Source organism: Hemicordylus capensis, chromosome 3 (assembly GCF_027244095.1).
Source record: "Hemicordylus capensis ecotype Gifberg chromosome 3, rHemCap1.1.pri, whole genome shotgun sequence".
In the NCBI taxonomy this organism is placed as follows: Eukaryota; Metazoa; Chordata; class Lepidosauria; order Squamata; family Cordylidae; genus Hemicordylus; species Hemicordylus capensis.
Window position 1 is genome coordinate 120,011,985 of NC_069659.1, and position 22,642 is coordinate 120,034,626.

The 22,642-nt window shown below is 40.3% G+C and overlaps 1 protein-coding gene across 6 annotated transcripts in view; it reads left to right on the forward strand.

The window, feature by feature from the left end:
- MID1 (midline 1) overlaps nt 1-22,642 on the forward strand; it is a 325,882-nt gene that overhangs the window by 290,514 nt on the left and 12,726 nt on the right. For all 6 annotated transcript variants that reach the window (XM_053308270.1, XM_053308271.1, XM_053308273.1 and 3 more), the window contains exons 4-7: nt 4,340-4,447; nt 11,342-11,490; nt 13,896-14,023; nt 18,994-19,137. In XM_053308270.1, coding sequence (XP_053164245.1) covers nt 4,340-4,447; nt 11,342-11,490; nt 13,896-14,023; nt 18,994-19,137 — 529 coding nt within the window. The remainder of the gene's footprint in view (nt 1-4,339; nt 4,448-11,341; nt 11,491-13,895; nt 14,024-18,993; nt 19,138-22,642) is intronic.

Sequence of the window (22,642 nt, forward strand, 5' to 3'; positions counted from 1 at the left end):
GGCCAATCACAGAATCAGTAGCTCAGCCAATGCAAAGTCAGAAAATTGAGCAAAACAAGTCTCACAAAATGGAGGACAGACCTCAAACAGACTCTATATGACCCTAGTAGCTTTGAACCAGTTTGAACGGGCTCAAACTAGTTCAGTTCGAACCGGGCCAGTTTGGTTCAAACAGTTTGGCAGCGCAAAACCAATGCCCGGTTTGGTCCGAGTTTGAACCATTGAACTGAACCAGTTCGAACTTGAACCCCTTTGCACATCCCTAACAGCAACTTAATCAGGACATTGCTGTGGAAAAATCTTGAACAATTAGTTAAGAGAAGCAGAAGGAATGTGTTGTATTTCAGCCAATGCTTTCTAACACTAGATGGGGAGGGGGTTATAAATGCCATTATTATTCAAGGAGAGATATTTTATATATTTCTTCAATTCAACTGTGCCAGTTATCTTCTGTTTATACTGGAAATAGTCCGTGTTTACTGTTGTTCAAGAAAATTTGCTTCAGACTGGAATCAGCACACATATTTTAGGTTTAAAGTGATTGTTTATTTTATGTCCAAAATTCTGTATCTCTACATAAACAAGGGAAGACAGATTATCATGATAAAGCTGTTCTTAAATATGACAATGTAGCCAAGAAGACAGGCAGATCTTCATATCAATATAACATGACCATAGCAAGAACTATTAGTGGCATTTAGCAGTACCTGCCTATTCCCTTTCTTGACTGTCCGCCAAATTAAAAATCCCAAAAGGAAAGTGGAATGTGAAAGAGTGAAATAGAGATGAGGAAAGTGCAAGTGGGGTGGGGGTGGGTGGGATTTCATTACAAATAATGAAAATGCCAATACTTAAAAAGATTCAGCTCCTTCAACAAAGAGTTCTTTTACGTTTGAAGCTAAGTATGTCTCCCTTCTGGTTTCCATGAAATGGGCTTAGAAAACCTCTTGTTTGTGGTTTAGCAAAAAATTAGAACTATGTTGGCAGGGTGCTACCCAAGAGACTCTATTAAACAATAAGAAGGCTTTGTTCGTAGCAATAAAAAATAATGCATACTGTGTTTTCTTATGTGGCACAATGCCAGCTCCTTTAGTTTCTCATTCATGAACTGAAACTTGGGAGTACTTCAGCAAGTTGAGAGGCAGCAGGTAACAAGAAGGTTTTGGTGATATTCCTGATAAATTGGTAAGGTTGACCAGAACATTGACTAATCATCTTTTCTTTTTCTTTTTTTTTACAATCTGGACCTTGATACATACAGTTAGGTCACAGAATTTGCTTTAGAGGTTATTTAGGCGTACTGTATTGTGTCTTGAAGTGTCCATTATGAGTAAGTTAGATACGGCTCTGTCTTGTAGGACAAAATGTTCAAGAGTGTGTTTTAGTGTTTAGCTTTTGCTCAGGACAAAACAAAAAGGAGTACAGTGTTGCTTATCCATCAGCCAGAGTGTTAGAAAACAACAATTATTGAAAAATATGAGGCAAGTGTTTAAGAGAAAAGCAAATTATGGAAAAATATTGAATTTGAGTCTAAATCAAGGTTGGGTTGTTGTGAGGATAAAAGTAAGCATGTATACCGCTCTGAGCTCCTTGGAGGAAGAGCAGGATATATATATGAATGAATGAATGAATGAATAAAATGATGGAATATGTAACAAAACACATCCTACAATGGAATCAGTAAATCGTTGGGTTGTGTTCATCACGTTTAATAGTATAGTAAGCATTGGAGCAGCCATGAAACTGGAGTGAGCTCCTGGTCACCTGTCATAGCTGCTGGATCCTTCCCCTCAGTTTACTGCTTCTGGGGTCAGGAACTGAAACCAATTTTAAGCCTTGGGATGAAGCTTGGGGTAGATTGGAATATAATGACTCTCATAAATATAATCAGGATAAAACAAATACTAAAAATGGATCTTAACATACACATTATATCTTCTGTTAGTAATACCATCTTTTTAAAAAAACAGTTTTGGAGAATAGTGATCTGAGTTAGAAATGCTTAAAGTTGATCTTTTATCAACTTTGGTTGGTGCACATAGTTACATTAGGTTTCTCTATACACACTTAAATGGAATTCTGTGGAATTCATTCCAGATGTCACAGTCCACTTTGGAGCCCAGCAGAATGGAATAAATGCAAACTGTTTGGAGCAGAATGATTCTACTCAGGCCCTATAACTGAGCTTGTTGAAAGTGTGCATATTGTGATTATTTTAACATAGAAACTACTTCACACACCTAAAAAACAAATCGAATCAGAATGTGAATGGTGCCATTTTGGAATAATTTTGTGGAATAGGGCTAATTATTTTAAATGCTTTGACTTTTTCTCATGCACTGCTATTGTAATATGTAACTGATTGGCTTTCTCCTTAACTTTCTCCTGGGTGATGTGGTTTGTGCCCACAAAAACCTACATGTTAAAAAATGATGCTTAACTTGCTTCGGGAGGATCTCTAAAGCTCTTTAGGTCCAGGCTCCAAAATTACCTAGGTACACCTCTGCTGATTTGACATTTTACTGACCTGCATGTTGGACCACCTCCCTTTTCCTGCCCTCCCCCACATCATTGCTACTCCAGGTCACTGCTGCTGCTGCCATAAGACCACCATTGGAGGCCTCTGGTGCTGGCCCTGCTGCTGACACCCACCACCAGGCACCCCTTAGAGGAACTACAATCCACACAATCCCCGACACCCCAGGGTTTTTGTGGGCATTCCTAAAAAGGCAAATGCCATATACAGCACTTATAAAAAGTGCTCTTTCCTCCCACCTCCCTTTACAGGCAGAAGATTGCTACTACAACTGAATTAGCAGTGCTGGAGGCCTCCAATGGGCTATTGGCAGCAACACAGTCAGTGTCATTTCTAACATCAAAGAACTTGTAGAACAAAATGCCTAGTTTTCCTCCAATATAGGGGCTACAGTATAATTTTTAAGTCCAATGTATATATTTACCTGAATGCAATTTGTAACCCCCGTATTGGAGGAATTTTTATACCTTTAAGCAACTGAACTTAATGAGCAATTGAACTTAATGATCATAGTAAGAATTTGTCATTGAAATTCATGTGAGATAGTAACTAAATTTTAATGTGATTTCAAATTTCTGATTGTTCACAATGAAGATTTCCCTGTATTGTGCTTGGATTTTCTTACATGTTCAAGTTTTCATAGGATTTAAGGATTTATCTTAAATTCAAGGATTTATCTTCTAAGCGGTACTCTGTGCTTAAAAATACTGAATTTCTATATGCCCTGTATAATGATGCACTCTGCATGCACTTTGGTACCTTTTAATTTGTGGCATGTTTGTAGTCAGAACTGTATGCCATGCCCCCCGGGTTGATTGGTCATGCCCCCTACACATTGTACACCATACATCCCAAGTTGCTTAGGCATGTACCCTATACATTCATAGGCATGTCCCTATTTCCATTGGTGAAAAGTTGGAGAGTATGAAGGTATAAACTCTCAGATATGGAAGGGCTTGCACTGAAGGTCCCAAACGACAGCCTTGCTCTGGACCCTTCATGGTTCCTTTCAAGTGTGGGATTGGTAAAATGGCCCAGTCATAAATGCATGGAACGGCAAGGCTAGAGTTATTGGCATAAGCTCTGCATTTAAACACCCAGCTGTTAAACTCAGGATAGCATTATTAACCTCATTCAGTGAAGGTCTGGAAAGATTCACTTCACAGTACATCAGTGTCACCTGATGTGTCACTGCTGGGCATTGCAGTGAAGTGGACTTAAAGGCTTCTTCATTTTTTTTAAAAAAGACATTTTTGTTGGTTGTAAACAGCTCATAATTTTGTGCCCTAACTCAGTTTATCAGACCCAGAATAAAAAAAGAAACACTTAATTTGCATATTATGCAACTAATTAATATAGTATAAACTTCTACCTCCCAAGCCAAGGGTACATGGTTGATCTTGAGATTAATCAGTTGATGTTAGAATTGTGTGTTATTCTCCTCTATCCTCATAAAATAAAATATTAAGAAATCACTAAGTGACACACACGCCTAATCTCTCACATAGACTGTAATTATACATGCACGCTATAAACTATTATCTGTCAATAGGTGAGTTACTCTGATGACACCCAGAAATGTTTACATACATTCTAACTGATCAGTCAGAAGGTTTCTGCTGACAGAATGTTGCAAAACAATACGAGTTCTTTGGTGGAACATATACTGTACTGTTGTTTCACAAGAGAAATGCATAAATGGTTAGGATTTTTATTTTATGAAAATTAAAAAGAGCTCAAAACTTGACATGTTGAGTGAAAGTTGAATGAATTTTTACAGTCTGGTCTGATACATTCTTTTAGGTGAACGCGTCCCGACAAGAAACCAAGCTGATGGAGGAATGTGACCTGCTTATTGAAATAATCCAACAACGGCGTCAAATAATTGGAACCAAAATCAAGGAAGGGAAGGTAAGAATGTTACCTTGGACATTTTCAAATAAATTAACATCCTTACTATATGGTTTCTGCTCCACAAATTCTTAGACTTCTTGCTTCAGTGTTCTTCAAGCTGCACATACGTCCTCAAATACTCCTTGACAGCTGCTATGTTTAAAAGAAGGAAGCACTTCATGCTGTCACAACTCATTAAGTAAATATTCAGTCATCATTAAAATCTATTGGATGTCTATAGTCTTGATTATACGTTATGCCATTTTAATTTATTTGTTGTTTTTCACTTCTTTTTTTAATGAATGTGCAGGTGATATTTTCCAAGAGAAAGCAAGTGTTTTAATTTATCAAATTGCTAATACAATAATGTTCTAAGGAATATGTTTTTGTGCAAACTAAGTTCCGAAGGTATTTGCCCTGGGCAAAAATTTAATGTATCACATAAATTGCTAACTTGAGTTACAGTAACCTGTATGAATATTTCATTTTACAGATACTTTAATTATTTATTAAAGATATGTATATGTTAGCTTTCCTCACATGAGGGCTTTGGGTTTTTTTGTATTGGAGGCAGAAGGAGGCTGGGGACAATAGTGGAAAATTATATATATATTACAGAAGGAAAAAACAGTGTAATATTTTAATGCTGCAAAGTAGAATGAGCACAGGTTAAATACCATTTCTTAATAAAACATTTAGTTCTGATGTCAGCATATTTGTGTGAGGTAAATCTCAGATATTCATTCAAGCTTTAAATTGGTTACCTAGCTAACTGTGAAATCAGTTTAACCATGATTCTTGTTTTTTATTGCAAGCCATTCAATCTTTAACTGCTAAAATAGCTTAAAGAAGTCAAACATAAACTCTCCCTGTGTGGGAAAGCTTTGACAAGAAATAAAGTCAAGGGCAGGTTAAATGGTTCACTTAGCTGTCAAGATATTCCAATTAACTTAAAATAAAAAGCCCTGTAGGCAAAAACTGACTTAAATATGTTTGAAGACCACAGTTCCCCCCAAGTTGTTTGACAGGCCCTGAACTTCTTTATGCTATTAACAAAATACAGCTCCCTCCAGGATCTCGTATGACAACCTTCTGTATAATCTCCTTGGTTACATGTTTGCTGTGGGAATTCACATTCTTCTACCAAAGTTCATTGCTTTCCATTCAGTCAGAAAGGCCTGCTCTCAGGACCAAGGTTTGCATTAAAGGAAATGAGAGATCGGATTCATTATTGACAGAGTAGATTCCCTTCAGTGCTTTTTGTGTTCAGCAAATAATGAATGCTATTGGGCTATGAAAAAAGTGTTCTTAACAAGCCTGAGACACTCCTTTCCCAAACACAGCTTGAACTTAATCCTCAAGACTTCATTTTCTGTTGACAACAAAAGCATAGTCATTGCCCAACGGAAAAAGGTGTCATACATTTCCCCAGTAAATTGAAAAGGTGTTGTGATCGGCTTCATGAGCATTTGACTATACATTTAAGCAACAGATTTGTCATACTGCAGAGCTGGATATTTTAGCCCTTCGTGTGATCCCTCCACTTTCCCAACCTAGGTGTTAACCTAATCTGGTAATGTATTGGTAAGTTAAAGTTAAACCAGTGCCCAGACAGGTCCCAGTTACAAAGAATGCTTCCAACAGGGATGTCTTTAAAAAGCCTTAAAAAGCCATTTTGATGGATTAGAAGTATTGCTTTTGATTGCAACTGAAGCCTGTACAACATTTCCCAGGCAATTGCAGAGAAGCTCCAATACTTTCTCCAAAGAATGATTATCAAAGCTTCTGTGTTGACTGAAAAGTGAACAGGGGAAATGAGACAGAGGCTTTATCTTAATTTTGAACAATTTGACTGACAAGTTGAACCCAGGGTTATAGCCAGAGTAGGGCCACTGAATGCACTGTCCTACCTGGAACTCTAATTTTCTCCACCTGGCTTTTTAAATTTGTGATGTCCTTTTCCAGTGAAAGAATGCAAGCTTGTTTTTTAGAAGAAGAAATGTTTAGGTCTTTTTAAAACCCAGTGATCATGCTCCAAACTCCACTTACTTGATCTTCCTAATTCTGTTCATGCAAGAGTTGCTCTCGCTTAAGGGCGGATTTGTCAAGATTCCTAGTACCCTTATCATGTTTCAGTTATTGTAATTTCCCTTGCTTTTTAACTACTGTGTGTCTATGACAAGGCAGGATACTTAAAGAGGGTAGGGTGTAATGTTTTTCAAGATGACTTTACTGTGCTACCTCTAACACACTTTAAGCACCCTGCCAAATTTAGCTGAGTGACTGAAAGGTGGATTTTGTTTTAAGGTGCACTCAAGGGAGAGAATGATTTCAGCCTTTATCACTATTGCCCTTTTCATGATTAAGTAATCTTTTTTTTTAAACTCACATTCCTTCTAGCGATGATGACTTAAAAGTTAAATGGCTATTGAAAATATCTAACCATTACCCCTCTTAAACACACTGCATTACAGTGATGACTACCCACCCCAGCATCCCTTAAAGATGCTAAAGGGTTCAGAGATAGATAGATAGATAGATAGATAGATATAACAAGTTGTTCTAGTAAGAACTAATCTACCTACTTTCTTTTCACTATCCTTACAATGGGACCAAATTTGGTTCAAATCATTAGGTGGTACACAAGTTAGACCTCTTGCGCTTCAAACATTCATGCATCCACCATCTTGGATTGTGGTGGATGACATCATTACAAACTACACCATTGAGGTTTCCCTATGTGTCACACTACAACTGTACCAAATTTGGTTGAAATTGATTAGAAAGTCCACAAGTTAGCCTTCTTGAGCCTCGGACGTTCACGCATCTGCCATCTTGGATTGGGGTATATAACATCATCAGAAACGGTGCCACTGGGACATCCCTATGGGTCCCTACAGCTGTAGCAAAATTTGGTTCATATCAGGCGGTTCACATATTAGCCCACTTGCTCCTCAAAAGTTTATGTGTCTGCCATCTTGTACTGAGGTGGATGACATCATCACAAACTACACCATTGAGGTGTTCCTGTGTGTCACTCACTACAACTGTACCTAATTTGGTTCAAATTGGTTAGACAGTTCACAAGTTATCCCACTTGCGCCTCAAACATTCACATTCAAACATCCAAACAAAACATACATCTTGAATTGGGGTGGATAAGATCATCCCAAACTACACCATTAAGGTGTCCCTATGTGTCGTTACAATTGTACCCAATTTGGTTCATATTGGTCCAAGCAATGCAAAGTTTATGGGACACACACACACACACGGACACACACACACACACACAGAATGCTGGGTGATCTTACAAGCCTGCTGGAAAGTAGGCTAAAAATCCACTTAGTGAATTAGACCATTGGTCCATCTAGCTTTGTATTGTCTTCATTGACTGTACCCTGCCATAGCTCATTGGCAGTGTGTATGCTTTGCATTCAAAAGGTCTCAAGTTCAATTCTTGGCATCTCTAAAGAGGCCTGCAAAGATTCTTCCTTGAAATCCTACAGCAGACAAGTCCAAGTGTCTTAATCATCTATCTTTTGGATAAAAGTTGAAAAATATTTAGTAGTAGTAGTAGTACTTTATTACAGCCAACGGCCACTCAATACAACAAAACCACACACAAAACTACACGTCACTTCAGAAACATTAAAAGAAACTGCAATAGAAACAGTACAGTAAGAGTATCATACATGAAGAATTTTGTTCCGTCTCTGTTGTATTAATGGAAAGCAACATCAAGATGTACCAATATTCTTTGAGAAAGAGTAACTTCTACTGCCTAAGGAAGATGAAGTTTGAATGTTAGTTTTTGTAGACAACTTGCATAAAGAGCATATCTCACATTGCACTGATCAACATTGGTCCCATTGTGGCCTGTTGCACACAATCCAGATATCTGTTGTGTTTGCATTTGTATTCTATTTCCCAGCATTGGATCTACTGTATTTTATACTGGGGGGAAATGCAATTGTTTCCTGAAATGCTAATTGCAGTATGGAATGTAATTATCGGAGTGTCACAAGCTCTAATTGGATATTGCTTGTAGCAGTAAAGTGACTGCATTGCTTCTCCCACTGGTGATATTAGAGTCTTTTAAGACTTAATTGCAATAAACTCTACTTAAGATGCCCATATCAATAAAGCTAATTTTATTATTGCTTCTGCCGTAATACCTAAAATAGAGTTCTAAGAAACAAAGCAGAAAAATAACAAAGAATTCTGAACTACATATTAATTAACAATAAAATGTCATTTTATCGATGTATGCGCATTGTTATGTATTTTCCAAAATATGACTATTAAAAATAGTTTATATTTTGGACAATGTATAAACATCTCTTGGCTTCATAAATAACTTTAAAATGCCCTAAATGTTTCAGCAAGTTCTAGAATATACTTGTGGAATTCTAGGGTTTGGTGCAGAAGAGGAACTGATTAGTATATTGGACTGCATACATACATGCCCCCTTTCTTGAACCCATATATCTCTCTCATGTGCAGTGTTATCTATATTTTCCACCTTCTGAGTCACTTCTAGTGCCTCACATAGATTCCTTTAGAAATACTTTTAGATTTTTAATGGAATATGTTAGTATTTATGTAGTTTAGATTCTGGGTCAAACTATACATAATGTTTAATGCATCACTGGCCCTGATGTGTATCAGTTTTATTTAGTGAATCCTCTACAGTCCTGAAGCGTCTTGAGCCCTCTGTGGCTGCTATTTGCCAAAGAGGGAAACTCCTATTTGTGCCAATGAGAGATTTGTTTTGGGAGGCTCAAATCTGGTTCAGGACCATAGCAAGAGTGCAAGGTTAACCCTTTGTATCCCCATTAAGATCCAGGGGGGAGCCAAATCTGGCTGCTATTTACAAAATAAAAAAATAGAAGCATGTCAGAACCAGGGGTGCAATTAACATTACAGTTAATTGGAGAGGAGAGGAGAGGACGGGAGAGGAGAGGAGAGCTGGTCTTGTGGTAGCAAGTATGACTTGTCCCCATAGCTAAGCAGTGTCTGCCCTGGTTGCATATGAATGGGAGACTTGATGTGTGAGCACTGGAAGATATTCCCCTCAGGGGATGAAGCCGCTCTGGGAAGAGCAGAAGGTTTCAAGTTCCCTCCCTGGCTTCTCCAAGAGAGGGCTGAGAGAGATTCCTGCCTGCAACCTTGGAGAAGCCGCTGCCAGTCTGTGAAGACAATACTGAGCTAGACCAATGGTCTGACTCAGTATATGGCAGCTTCCTATGTTCCTATGTACAGTAATTTGACTTAAACCAGGGTACACAACTTTGGCCCTCCAGTTGCTGTTGGTCTATAATTCCCATCATCCACAGCGGCGAATATAAGTAAACTTCATTTTACATGGACTTTATATCTGCGGTTTCACATATGTCTTATTTACACCCATTTTCATTATCCGCAGATACGAAAGGGTTAAAACCCATATATCCACAGATCCTAGAGGGCCTGAAGAGACCGTAGCAGTCACTTCTGGCCCCCATTTTGTAAGGAGGAGCAATTTTGTGGCTCATTTCTTTTTTAAAATGGGTTTTCCCCATGGTTTTTTTGGGGGGGGGTATTTTGTGGATTCGGGCAGGCATTCCTGGGCACATGTAGACCCCACGGAGCACAATATAGTAAATACTTTTAATAATTTTCACCTTTAAAATCTGTTTTTCATGGTTTTTAAAACCCCTTTTGCCTATCCTGGAACATATAACCCCCCCCCCCGTTTCCCATAGGCATAATACCTCATTATTCACAGTTTCATTACTCATGGTAGTAGGTGAGGAATGGAACCCCCAGGAGTAACGAGGTATGCCTGTAGTTAGAGATTATGGAAGTTGTAGTCCAACAAGAGCTGAAGTTGTGCATCCCTGGCTTAAACCTTACTCTAATAAATATAAAACAAACATATGATTGTAGACTTTGCTGTCCTAAATTCCATACTTGTGACCTTAAGCTCAGGATACAAAAGGAAGTATATCAGCAGAGAGATGATATACAAGGTTTATTGCTTAATAAATGCAACTCTGCAGGTTTTTGTTATTTTTACTGTAAACTCCAAGCCTGCTGTCAGTCTACTTAATTATCAATTTCCTCCTTTTTTATTTTTTAGTAATTGGAGCTTAATGTGCTTCTGAGGGAAGCGTTATTGAACTTCCTTCCTTTCCCCTTCCCATTGTATTGTGCAGTGGTGTTAATTCTAATGACACTATGTGATGGGGTGGTCGCTTCCTGCGGTCTAGGGCTTCAGGAGACAGCATTTTCTCTTAGCTGTGGATAGACAGGCAACTTCTGGAGCAGTTTAAACCTTAGATAGTTTCCATTGCAGCTCAGTGAGTTTGAACAAGTAGCTATTTTTCCCTGCTGTAAAGGTGTATGCAGTACATATTTGTGTACAATGCCAAAGACCTACAGAGTTTGTAGTCGTTTTTTTAAAAGTGAATTCATTGTCATCAAAAGCTGAAGTAATTGAAGTATATGACATTTATTTTATTGTCAGTCAATATGAATCACTCTTGTTAGTTAGTTGAGTTTTCTGCCAAGCATGTATTTCTGAATACATGCTTAGAAATGTACAATGTAGCCCACCTTTTAATGCACTATTTTGGGGAACTGGCAATCACAACTGACTTTTGTTATCCAAGCAGTAGAAACTGATAGGAAGTGAAGTTTTCCTACTATAGGGAAATCTGCCAGCTGTGCTTATTTTGGTGCTCCCCAGTGTGGAGAATAAAGCTTTTACTTGAAACAAAATAGGCGCTAAGTGAAGCAAGTGTAAAGGGGACTGGTGCTACTCAATAAAGCTACTCGCATTATCACCCTATTTGCACGAACGAGTGCAAATACCAACCAAGTTCTTGAGTTCAGTGGTCTGACTGTTTTCTTTTGGTTTTCCTGCAGGTGGTGAGATTGAGAAAACTGGCCCAGCAGATAGCCAATTGCAAGCAGTGCATTGAGCGGTCCACCTCTCTGATCTCACAAGCTGAGCAATCTCTGAAGGAGAATGATCATGCACGCTTCCTGCAGTCTGCTAAAAACATAACGGAAAGGTAATGCAATCAGAATGTATGAAGAGCCCTGCTGGGTCAAGTCCAAGGACCCACTGAGTTGGCCAACCTGTTTCCAGCAGTGGCCAACTGGATGCTTCTGGGATGCTTGTAAGGAAGCATGAAGCCTGGAGACATCCCCTGCTGCTTGTCTTCATATTCTGTCTTCTAGAAAGACACCCAGTTATGCAGAGCTGTGGATATTTCAACATATTTAATAGCAGTGCTTCTGAGGAAATATAGGACAGTCTTTTCAGGTGTAAATACTAAAGTGAATATGCAGACTAGTTACAGAAGATGCTTTACAAATCATAGAATAGCTATAGAAATAGAGGATGTATATTTAATAAGTAGCAGATAAAATGGGCTCCATATCAAAAGATACCTAAGTAAAAACTTGAGCATTTCTTCATTACAAATACTAAGTTTTTTAAGGATTCCACATTCCCTAGAGCTATTTGGAAGTTTGCCTACTTTCAGATGTTTATTACATTTCTGCTTTAAGATATAAAGAAACAGTGCACAACAACATATGCAAGAGAACAGAAGCACCCAGGGGCATAGCTAGGGGAGAGGGAACCCGTGTTCACCCCTCTCCCCAGAGGCCCTTTTGAATGAGGGACAAAATAGGGATGGATGGAGTTGGGGGGGCCCTCTGGAGCTCGGGGGCCTGGATTCTTTAAACCCATCTGCTCAATTGTAGCTACACCCCTGGGAGCACCCCAAAAGTGTCTCACTCACATGCACTGGCACAGCCTTAGTCTGGAATGCAACATTGCTGCAACAGTGGTTCATTAGAATGTTGGCCACTGCTCCATACAAATGGCATCTCTGCATGAATATGGGCTGGTGGTAGCTCTCACATTCCCAAAGTCTGCCTGGGGACATTATCTTTAGATCAGAAATGCTTTTAGATTAGAAAATACCTGTCATATGTTTGATTTGTAGTATCTAGCATTCATTTAAACCAGGGGAGATAGCAATTCATTAAAATTAAGATATAGAAACTGTTATTCTTATTCAGTATTCTGTAAAATGATAAAACTTGATTGTAGACCTTATTCATGAAGTTTTAAACTTGGGTTGTCTGAACCTGCTTTGGGAAGGTGATTCACTAGAGCAAAAACACTTTGATCTAGCATATTACATGAATGACAGATTACTGCAATTGACTGAAAGTGTGTAGCTGTTTCCAAACTGGCAAACTTAGCTTATTCCCTACCATACAACAGGAAGCTAATTCTCTATGCTTCAGTGACTATGAATTCTCTCTTGAATCTTCTAAAAACATAAGAATCCACTTACAGTTTTGGTATGTGCTGTCATGTCTAAGATCCCAGATGAAAACGTAATTGTTTTGGAAATTCTCATTCAAGGTTTCTGCTTGTACCCAAATAAATAACTAAATAAAATAAAATAAACAAAGTAGGACTGCTTTTCCATTAAGAAACCTGGTGACTTCATTTTCACACTGCAGTATGCAGAGTTAAAATGATGTGACTCTTCGCAGCGCTCAGTGCCACAATGCAAAACCAATGTGTGAAGCAATACCTGGAACAGGATGCTACTTAGCAGAGCTGGGTCAAGGAAAACTGCAGAGAGAACATCTGTCAAGGCAGTTCAATATTATTCTGTATGAAATAAAATTGTGCACTTCTGCAAGGAGCTCTGTTGAACATTGTAAAAAACAAACAGCCACCTCACAACTCTGTTTTACAAGTTCTTAACTCAGCACACGATTTGATCACATTTGCAGGTGAATAGAAGCCACTGTGTTCTTGATTTGTTCTAACCTTAAATTTACATACTTTTAAAACAGGAAAAATAGCATACATTTGTCAACATTTATCTGTTCTGAAATGCATATAAGAACAACTCCAACCTTGCTTTGCTTGAAATAATATTTCTTTTCCATGCTGACTTTCTAAACTGAGAATTGCTGCGAGTTGAGCCTGTCTTGAGTTTCACTCTTTGCCGTACGGGTAATGCCCCTTAATTACAGTGGACTTTGTGACTGTGGCTATTCAGGAGGCATGTGCAAATATTCAGTTCTGAATAGCCAAAACCAGATAATCCACACAGGCTTTTTGGCATCACATGGAGGCGAACATTCCACTATTCATTTCTACATAGTGCTGTGCTGTTCTCTGTGCCATTGAAACCCCTTAAAGAGGAACAGAGCCCTGGAGAGCCCCATGATATCTGGAAAGATGTGTAGGGAACACTGGGCAATTGAGTCCTTTCCAACAGTGGGGCTGTTTGGAGTTAAGTATTTGCACTGTGGCATGGGAATGGTGAATGAACTCTAGTGCACTTGGGTTTTTTTAATGTTGCATCACATGTTCTGAGTATTCAAAATCATGTCTAGGAGTCCTGCCTCAAATTAAAGTCTGTTTCTTCTACTATAGAGTCGCCATGGCAACAGCATCCTCTCAGGTTTTAATTCCTGAAATTAATCTCAATGACACTTTTGACACCTTTGCACTGGATTTCACCCGAGAGAAGAAGCTACTGGAATGCCTTGATTATCTTACAGGTACAGTGGAGATTGTAACTGTCTATCTGTCTGTCTGTCTGTCTATCTATCTATCTATCTATCTATCTATTTATTTATTTATATTTGCCCATCTTTGTGGGATACCCTTGACTCTGTAATTTATACTCTCCTGAAAAAATTTACTCAAACTTATTCCTGTGAGTTTAAATAATCCACTTTATCATATAGGAACATTTTATGGTCATATAGGAACATTTTATGGATGCCTTGCTAGATGTGAAAGGGGAATCATTTTGTGTCAGGAGATTTTTTAAAAAATTATTTATTTATTGTTAGATTTATATACCGCCTTTCATTAAAAATAATCCTAAGGCAGTTTACAAAAGTAAAAACACATATAATAAAAATGAGTTAAAAGTATTTAGCTAAAAATATAAAAACAAATCTGATATTAAAATTTATAATATACAAACACAGAAAACTATACATGGATAAAATGATATGTCAACTCACTCTTTGCATATCCTCTAAATCGTATGTGATGCGTGTTCATCCTCTAATCACATGAGAAGGATGCTCATCCATGTAGGAGTCCATGTTTATCTGAACTGGCCCAAAATGAAACTTGGCTCTTCAGAAAAGGTGAATTGCTAGAGATGTACAATAAATACTACAACAACAATAAATAATAACTTTACTCGTTAGTCACTCCATAACAAATTGTACTCTGGGTGGCTCACAACAAAACAATAGAATAAAACATACAATTAAAACACACACAAAAACAATTTCAATAAAATATAATAATTAGGATTTGTAGCATGTGTAGTGCAATTAGGATTAACACCCCTCACAGATGATTAGAGGACGTGCTGAGAGCACATTGGCCTGTCAACCAGTGACGTCGAGTAGGGATGTGCACGGAACTGACGGGGGCTGGTTTGAAGGTGGTGGGGTGGGGGAGGTGTGCTCTTTAAGGGTGGAGGAGTGTGCTCTTACCCTTCCTGCCATGTTTCCCCTGCCGGCACTGCACTTACAAATGGTCCGACGGGGTGGCAACATACCTCCCTGCCGTCCTGTTTCCCCATTCCATGCTGCCCAATGAGTGCATGAGTGAGTGCAGCGTGAAAGCACATGAGCGTGAAAGCACATGAGGTACATCCTGTCACTTATGGTCCGATGAGGGAACAGGGCGGCAGGGAGGTACACTGTCACCCCACCGGATCGTTTGAAAATGCAGTGCGGGCAAGGGAAAATGTGGCGGGCAGGGTAAGAACACCCTCCCACACCCTTAAAGATACATCCCTGCCTTTGAACTGGCCAAACCACCAGCTGTTCAAACCTGTTTGGAGGTCCATAAAAGGGCCTCTGAATAGATTTGTGCACATCCCTAATGTTGAAGTGGGTGCATTCTTGCCGTGGCCCCAATGGACCCATGTTCATCTGAACTGGCCTTTAATAAATTTTTTCCTTCTATGCGACCAGAATTATGAGCACGGTTTTATGATCACAGTTGCTTGCCAATGTTCGGGAATATACAGTGGTGATAAGGGCAATGAAAACACCCTTATTTCTCATTTTCCATGCTTATTGTGTCAGCAGATTCCCGTCCGGCAGCCCTTTTCTGAATCACCCATATTTTGCTGGGAAGGGTTGATTCTGGTGATCTTCCATCTAGCTGATGTGATAGGTTTGCTAGGTTTCTCTGAGCAATTGGAATCCAACTCCTACTGAAGGTGAGCAACTTTATCAGCATCAAGTTGCTTGCCTTCAGTTGGAGTTGGATTCTAATTGCTCAGTATCCATTGAGATAATAGAGGCTGGGTCTTGTCATACTATCTGGGATACCTTTGAGCTTGTTGAGAATGATGATGTGGACAAGATTCTTGCCAACATGGGCACAGCGACCTCTAGCCTGGACCCTTGTCCCTCCTGGCTCATTAGGGCTGCGAGGGGGAATGTTATCTCCTGGCCTAGGGAGACGGTTAATTCCTCTCTTCGGAAGGGGTTTGTTCCATCACCCCTAAAGGAGGCGGTGGTCTATCCTCTCTGAAGAAACCTTTCTTTGACCCTGATAATGTGGATAACTATCATCCGATCTCCAATCTTCCCTTTTTTGGGGTAAGATTTTGGAGAAAGTGGTTTGTGCTTAGTTGATGAGAGTCCAGGAGGAAACTGATTTTCTGGACCCTTGCCAGTCAGGTTTTAGGCCACAGCACTGAAATGGCATTGATCGCCCTGTTGGATGACCTGTATCGTAATCTTGATGTAGGAAGCACACTTCTCTTGGTTCTCCTTGATCTCTCAGCAGCCTTCGATACTATCGACTATTCAATCCTTCTGGAACGCTTAAGTGGGCTGGACCTTGGGGGCACTGTTCTTCAGTGGTTCCAGTCCTATCTCACTGGGTGATTCCAGTTGGTGTGGATTGGGGGTAAGTATACTGCACTCTGACCCCTTTCTTGTGGGGTTCCACAGAGCGTGGCCCTTACTCCCCATTCTTTTTAACATCTACATGAAGCTGCTGGGCCTGGTCATTTGTCATTTTGGAATAAGTATTCATCAATATGCTGATTACACTCAGTTTTATATCTCTACCCCTGGCCAAACAGGTGATGCCATACATGTGCTGGCTCAGTGCCTGGAGGCTGTCAGGACCTGGGTGGGCCAAAACAAGCTCAGGCGTAATCCTTTCAAGACCAAGTTGCTCTTGTTCAGTTTGCAATCTGGCCAATTGCCATGTGTGAGTTTATCTCTTGACGGAGTCGCACTTCCCTTGAGAGAGTTGGTTCGTGATCTGGGGGTCCTTCTTGACTCGAGGCTCCTGCTTGAGTAGAGGTGGAGGCCATGGCCGGGGTGCCTTTGCCCAGCTTTGGCTGGTTCTCCAGCCACAACTTTTTCTCGACCAGCAGGCCCTAGCAACAGTAACTCATGTCTTTGTTACCTCTAATTTGGATTACTGTAACGCGCTTTACCTAAGGTTGCCTTTGAAAACAATTCTGAAGCTTCAACTAGCCCAGAATGCAGTGGCCTGCCTCCTCATGGACGGCCGTAGATTTGATAGTGTCACACCTCTTTTATGGTCGCTGCACTAGTTGCCTGTTCACTTCAGGGTCCAATTCGAGGTGCTGGTTCTCACCTACAAAACCCTTATGGGCTTAGCACCTGTATATCTCTGGGATTGCCTCTCTTGGCCGGTTGTATTTTGTCCTGTGAGGTCTTCTCAGCTGGCCCTCCTTAGTGTACCAGGCCCTAGTGCGTGGTACCTGAGCTCATAGGAGGGCCTTCTCTGTGGCCATCCTTCTTCGTTGGAACACTCTTTCCTCCCAGATTCATTCAGCCCCCTCCTTAGTTGCTTTTAAGGCCCTTCTTAAGACCTACCTGTTTCACCAGGTTTTGCCCTTTAATTTTTTTTTGTTTTGTCTTGTTTTAATTGGTATTGGTATTTTTGTTGTTCACCATCTAGAGTCTTTGGAGGAGGTGGTATACAAGATTTTATAAATAAATAAATGAATAAATAAATCACGCGTTACTTTACTCTTTCTCATAACATTTAGTAAATGCACATGACACCACTGCTCTGTGACTTACTGGCAACACTCCATTTCATTGGCTGACATTTTCAGGAGTAGGGAATCTTTCAATGTAATTATGTTACACCCCACAATTTGCACTCTCTACATTACCAAGTGTGCACGAATGCATCAGCCCAAGCATTTAATTCAGACCTAATTGATGTTTTTATTTTAGTGGTGATGTATCCCTTTTGCAATTCCCATATATGGATAGACTTGTAAGTGTTAATCTTTAGGGCAGAATGAATCATGATAATTGGCATTAAAATAACACACCCCTTTAATATGCAGTATTGTAATGAAACTAGTACCTTTGCAGTTATAAAGTACTAATAATTGCTGGGCTTGGATCTGATTGCAAAGCTGGGGAGGAAAGAAATGACTGGATATGGGAGATGTGCACAGTCTTCCTGTGGCAAGTAAAAGCTGGTGTGTGTGTTTATGTATGTATGTATGCATGTATAGTTCAGGGTCCATTGGCATCAGGAAGGAAGGAAAGGGCTTCACTGAACTTTGTGTTAGTTCTCTCCATATGTATTTGGGTACATGGGTACAAAAGATGACATTTTGCCCAGCAAATAAACAAATTTCCAGGTTGCCAAATATTTGCATTGCAATGAACTAAAAAACGGGACACATTTCTGTTTGTACACTTTTTGCAAAAGTACTTCCAGACATGCTCCTTGTCTTGGCAAAAGTTGTTGCTTTTCTGCTTTAAGTTGCAAGTGGAATTGCATCACTTCTTCCACATAATATGTGTGTTTTCGTATTTAAAATGCTGTCTAAAAAAAGCCTAAAGCATACACAAAAGGGTACCTTGTGGTCACTGCACAACTATATTTCTGTTTTCAAATAAGTCAGACAAATTCTGTTAATTTACATGATTTAAGCAGAAGGTAGCTACAGGTTGGATGATAAGTTGGGAGATCCCTGCCACAAGAAGACTAGCAGACATTTTCTCTACCTGTTTTTAGATGCAAACTGAGACACTTTTATTCTACCAGGCCTTTCCAAATTACCCTTGAAAATATTTTAATATATTCAATCAGTCAGTTGTTATCTCTCTGTCCCTCTCTCTCTCAAGATTTTAGTTTTTGCAAAAATATTTTTTTAAAATGCTGTTATTTTATTTTATATATTTTATTCTTGTTAGATTTATATTTTTAATATTGTTAGTCTCATAACATCTTTCTGAAATTAGGTGGGATATAAAAATTTTAATAAATAAATGCCCCTTTGGAAAAAGTGAGTGAGCAAAGTACTACAATTCTGGACTGACCACTCCTATAAAGTATGCATATTGAAAGTCCCAAATAGACAACGCTTAGTACATGCAAATGAAACTGTAGAGAACACGTGAGGGTAGCAAACAGATACATGGTATGCAAGGGAAATAAATAAGAAATGTTAACAGTTGCTTTTGATTTTTCACAGCTCCAAATCCTCCGACAATAAGAGAAGAGCTCTGTACAGCTTCATATGACACAATCACCGTTCACTGGACTTCAGATGATGAATTCAGTGTGGTCTCTTATGAGCTGCAGTATACAATCTTCACTGGACAAGCTAATGTAGTTAGTAAGTACCAAAAAGGGGGGGGGGAGTTGAATCTTATTGTGTGCAGTTCTGACTTTTAACATATTATGTCTCAGCAAATAGGTTAAATAGGAGGAGGAAAATTCTATATTTTATGGTCCATATTCTGCATTTAGAATCTAAGCCCATGACAATCGGATTCCTACTTTAGTTTCAAAAGATGGAGTATATACATTATGATAAATCTGTATGTGCCCTTGAGGCTTATCACTTAAATTTCTGCAAACACTTCTGGGGGTACAAGCAGATTGTAGGCCAAGGCTTTAATACCTTGGAATGTTCTTTAAAATTAAAATCTTACACATAGCCTTGTGGGATCTTTAAGATCAATTCATTTATTGCGGCCTGAGCTTTCATGGACCAGAGCCCACAAGCATTATCCTCAATTGGACAGGAAGAGTATACACACATGCACACATGGAAAGAAGAGGCGGAAAGTAATTTATTACAAGTGAAGATGCAGACACAGCAATATAAGAGGAAAGTGTATCACATTACCCTGCAGAACACAAATGAAAATCAGATCCCGCAAAGGTAAGGTAAGACAGCAAGAAAGAGGTTATGATTGCCATTAATGATTTTCGCAGGCCATTAGTAGCTACAGAGGCTATTCATATGAGCAGCCCAGCCTGGGCTTCACTGCCCGTGTGCACCACTAGGATCGATCCCAGTCCCGGTGCTGCCTCGGCCCCATGCCTGGGAATTTATTCCAGGCTTTAACCTGCGCTTAAAGGCACAAGTACACCCTTAAGCCCAGGTTTAGGGTTGTTTGTGTGACAGAAACATCCGGTGGAGGGAGAATCCCTCACTGCATTGCACTGCACTGCACTACTAGCAAAGTGCATTGAGTGATGCCGGAGAACGTTGTCCTGTGGCTCCCTGCTCTTCCACTCACCGCAACACCAATCATCTGTCAGGTGAGAGGCAGAGCTGAGAAAGCATAATCAGTTGTGTGTAGGAAGGCAGATAGGCGCCTGCCTCCCCACCAGCCCTCCACCCCATCTGCTCATTTGGTGGTGTGCACATCTTCACAGTGTATCCTTTATTTGCTAGCCAACGGATAATGACTGCAACAAGATTCTGGTTTTCACCTTGTAACTTCATAAAACTGACTTCATTCCTATAGTTAGCAACAGATCTTCATTTTGCATAATTTAAGCATCCATTAAGTTTCAACAATAACTTTGGAACTTAAAGTTGCCATATTTAAAGAAATAAAGCCAATTCCTTAAGTTTTTGAACAATACATAACCCTTTCCCATGAATGTGTGCAGGACTATGAAAACACTGCCACTGTAGAGGTGGCCTTCATTATCTGCAGGAATTCCGTTTTCGCCAATAGGCGCAAATACAGAAACTGCAAATAACAAAACCTTGAGGCAATGGGAATTGGGGGGTTAGGTTCCTAATGGGAAAAAGGCCAAAAAAGCAGGGGGGGCAGAGATAAGAGAAGAAAATGACGTACCTTATTCTCCAGCAGTGCCCCCCAAGCCCTGAAAATGGTCAAATAGTCACCAAAAAAAATTTTTTTTAAGAGCCACAAAATGCTCTCTGCTGGAAAATTGTGGCTGGAAATGACATCAGAAGTCATTTCTGGATCGTTTTCAGCTACTCATAACTGTGTATAGGCAAATTTGGCCTCTTTTTTTTAACCCACAGATAATATTTCTAAATTTTCTACCTATGTGTTTGCTAGTGCTGCACGGGGATACTTGTTGTGTTGCATGCCAGGCAGCTGCATGAGGCAGCAGAGAGCAGGCAAGGACCTGCTCTCCTCTTTCTGAAAACTCCCGCTCCCCACTCCCAAACTGTGCTCAAACTGCAGTTTGGGCACACTCCTACTCCCAGGGCCCCTAGGACCTTATCTTGTGGGAGGATGAAGACCAAGGGGAAGGTGGGTGCAGGCACTCCAAGCTCCAGAAGAACAGCTTTTCCCACTAGGTACTACATCTGGGCTTCCCTGGCAGCCAAGTGTTGTTTTGCACACCACTTGCAGTAAAGAGAAGCCTCCAAAGGATCTCTGACTGAAAACTGTTAGGGATGGAGGCCATTGTAAAGGCGTCCGGACCGGTTCGGACCTGGCCGGTCCGGTCCGGGTGGAGGGGGTTCCTTTAAGGGCGGGGAGGGTTTACTTACCCCTCCCGCAGCTTTGCCCCCTCCAGCTCTCATAATTACTGTAGAAATTGGGGCAGCAGGATACCTCCCTGCCGCGCCTTCTTGCTGCTCAATGTAAAAGGCTCCGACAAGCCTTCTGCGCATGCCGCGCGCGAGCTTCACGTCTCCCGGAGGCCCGGTCTACCCGCCGGCAGGGGCCGAGGCCAGGTAGACCGGGCCTCCGGGAGACATGAAGCTCACACACAGCGTGCACAGAAGGCTTGTCGGAGCCTTTTACATTGAGCAGCAAGATGGCGCGGCAGGGAGGTATCCTGCCGCCCCAATTGCTACAGTAATTACGAGAGCTGGAGGGGGCAAAGTGGTGGGAGGGGTAAGTAAACCCTCCCCGCCCTTAAAGGAACCCCCTCCACCCGGACCGCAGCTGTGCGGTTCCGTGCACACCCCTAAAAACTGTGCAAAGCCTTGAGCCCTTTCAGGAATGCTTGTATCAGGACAGGAGATGAGTTCTGATCCAGGCTATATCTTGGCCTGGTTGTTGCACTGAGCTAATGTTTTCTTCTCCAGTTAGTGTTTTCTTCAAATGTAAAGTTAATATTTACCGATGGACAGAATTTGATTAACCGGTCAGCCGGTGTACTTGCTGAGTGGTTTCAATATTTAGGAAACTTCATAAATTCAGTGGTGTGGTGCATTGTGCATCCTAAACTACAGCGAGCATAAACATATGAAATGTCTCCTGAATCTTCCATGTAGTACTTAACGTCATCAACAATATCTACATTTTTAATGGAGCTGTGTGGAAAAGATATGTCAGTTTCCCTTAGATACCTGAATTTCAGAGCAAGCCTCAATGCAAAGAAGCTTAAGAGTACTGCAAAGGAATTAGAGCAACACAGATATAGTGCAGAAGGCATGGGATGGCTGGAGGTTTCTTTGATTAATCGCTAACAAGCAGGCAGAGCTAAGTGATAATAAACTGAGTTTCATTCTGTCTGACCCATTTTCATGCATGGCATTATGCTGACAGAAGGCATTCTGTGGGGCAAAGACAGTTTGTCAGCTGCTGATCACTGGAGAGAGGCTTTAGAACAAAGCCTCTGCATTGTGAAAAACACGTTATTCCAGTCTTCATGAAATGAAGCTTAATAGGGAGTCATCACCATCTCATCTTAGTGATGGGTAGGTTGCAAAAATTAACAGTATGTGGTGACTGATTTGGATAACCTGTAGCTTTTCATCTGGTGTTTCACAGAATGGGATACTTAGTGTGTGGTGTTTTGAATTTTTCTTTTTTTCTCTGTATTGTGGTGTTGATGCATGTGAATAAAATCAGTGGTTCATACAATAATTATGACCATTCATTTATAATAGT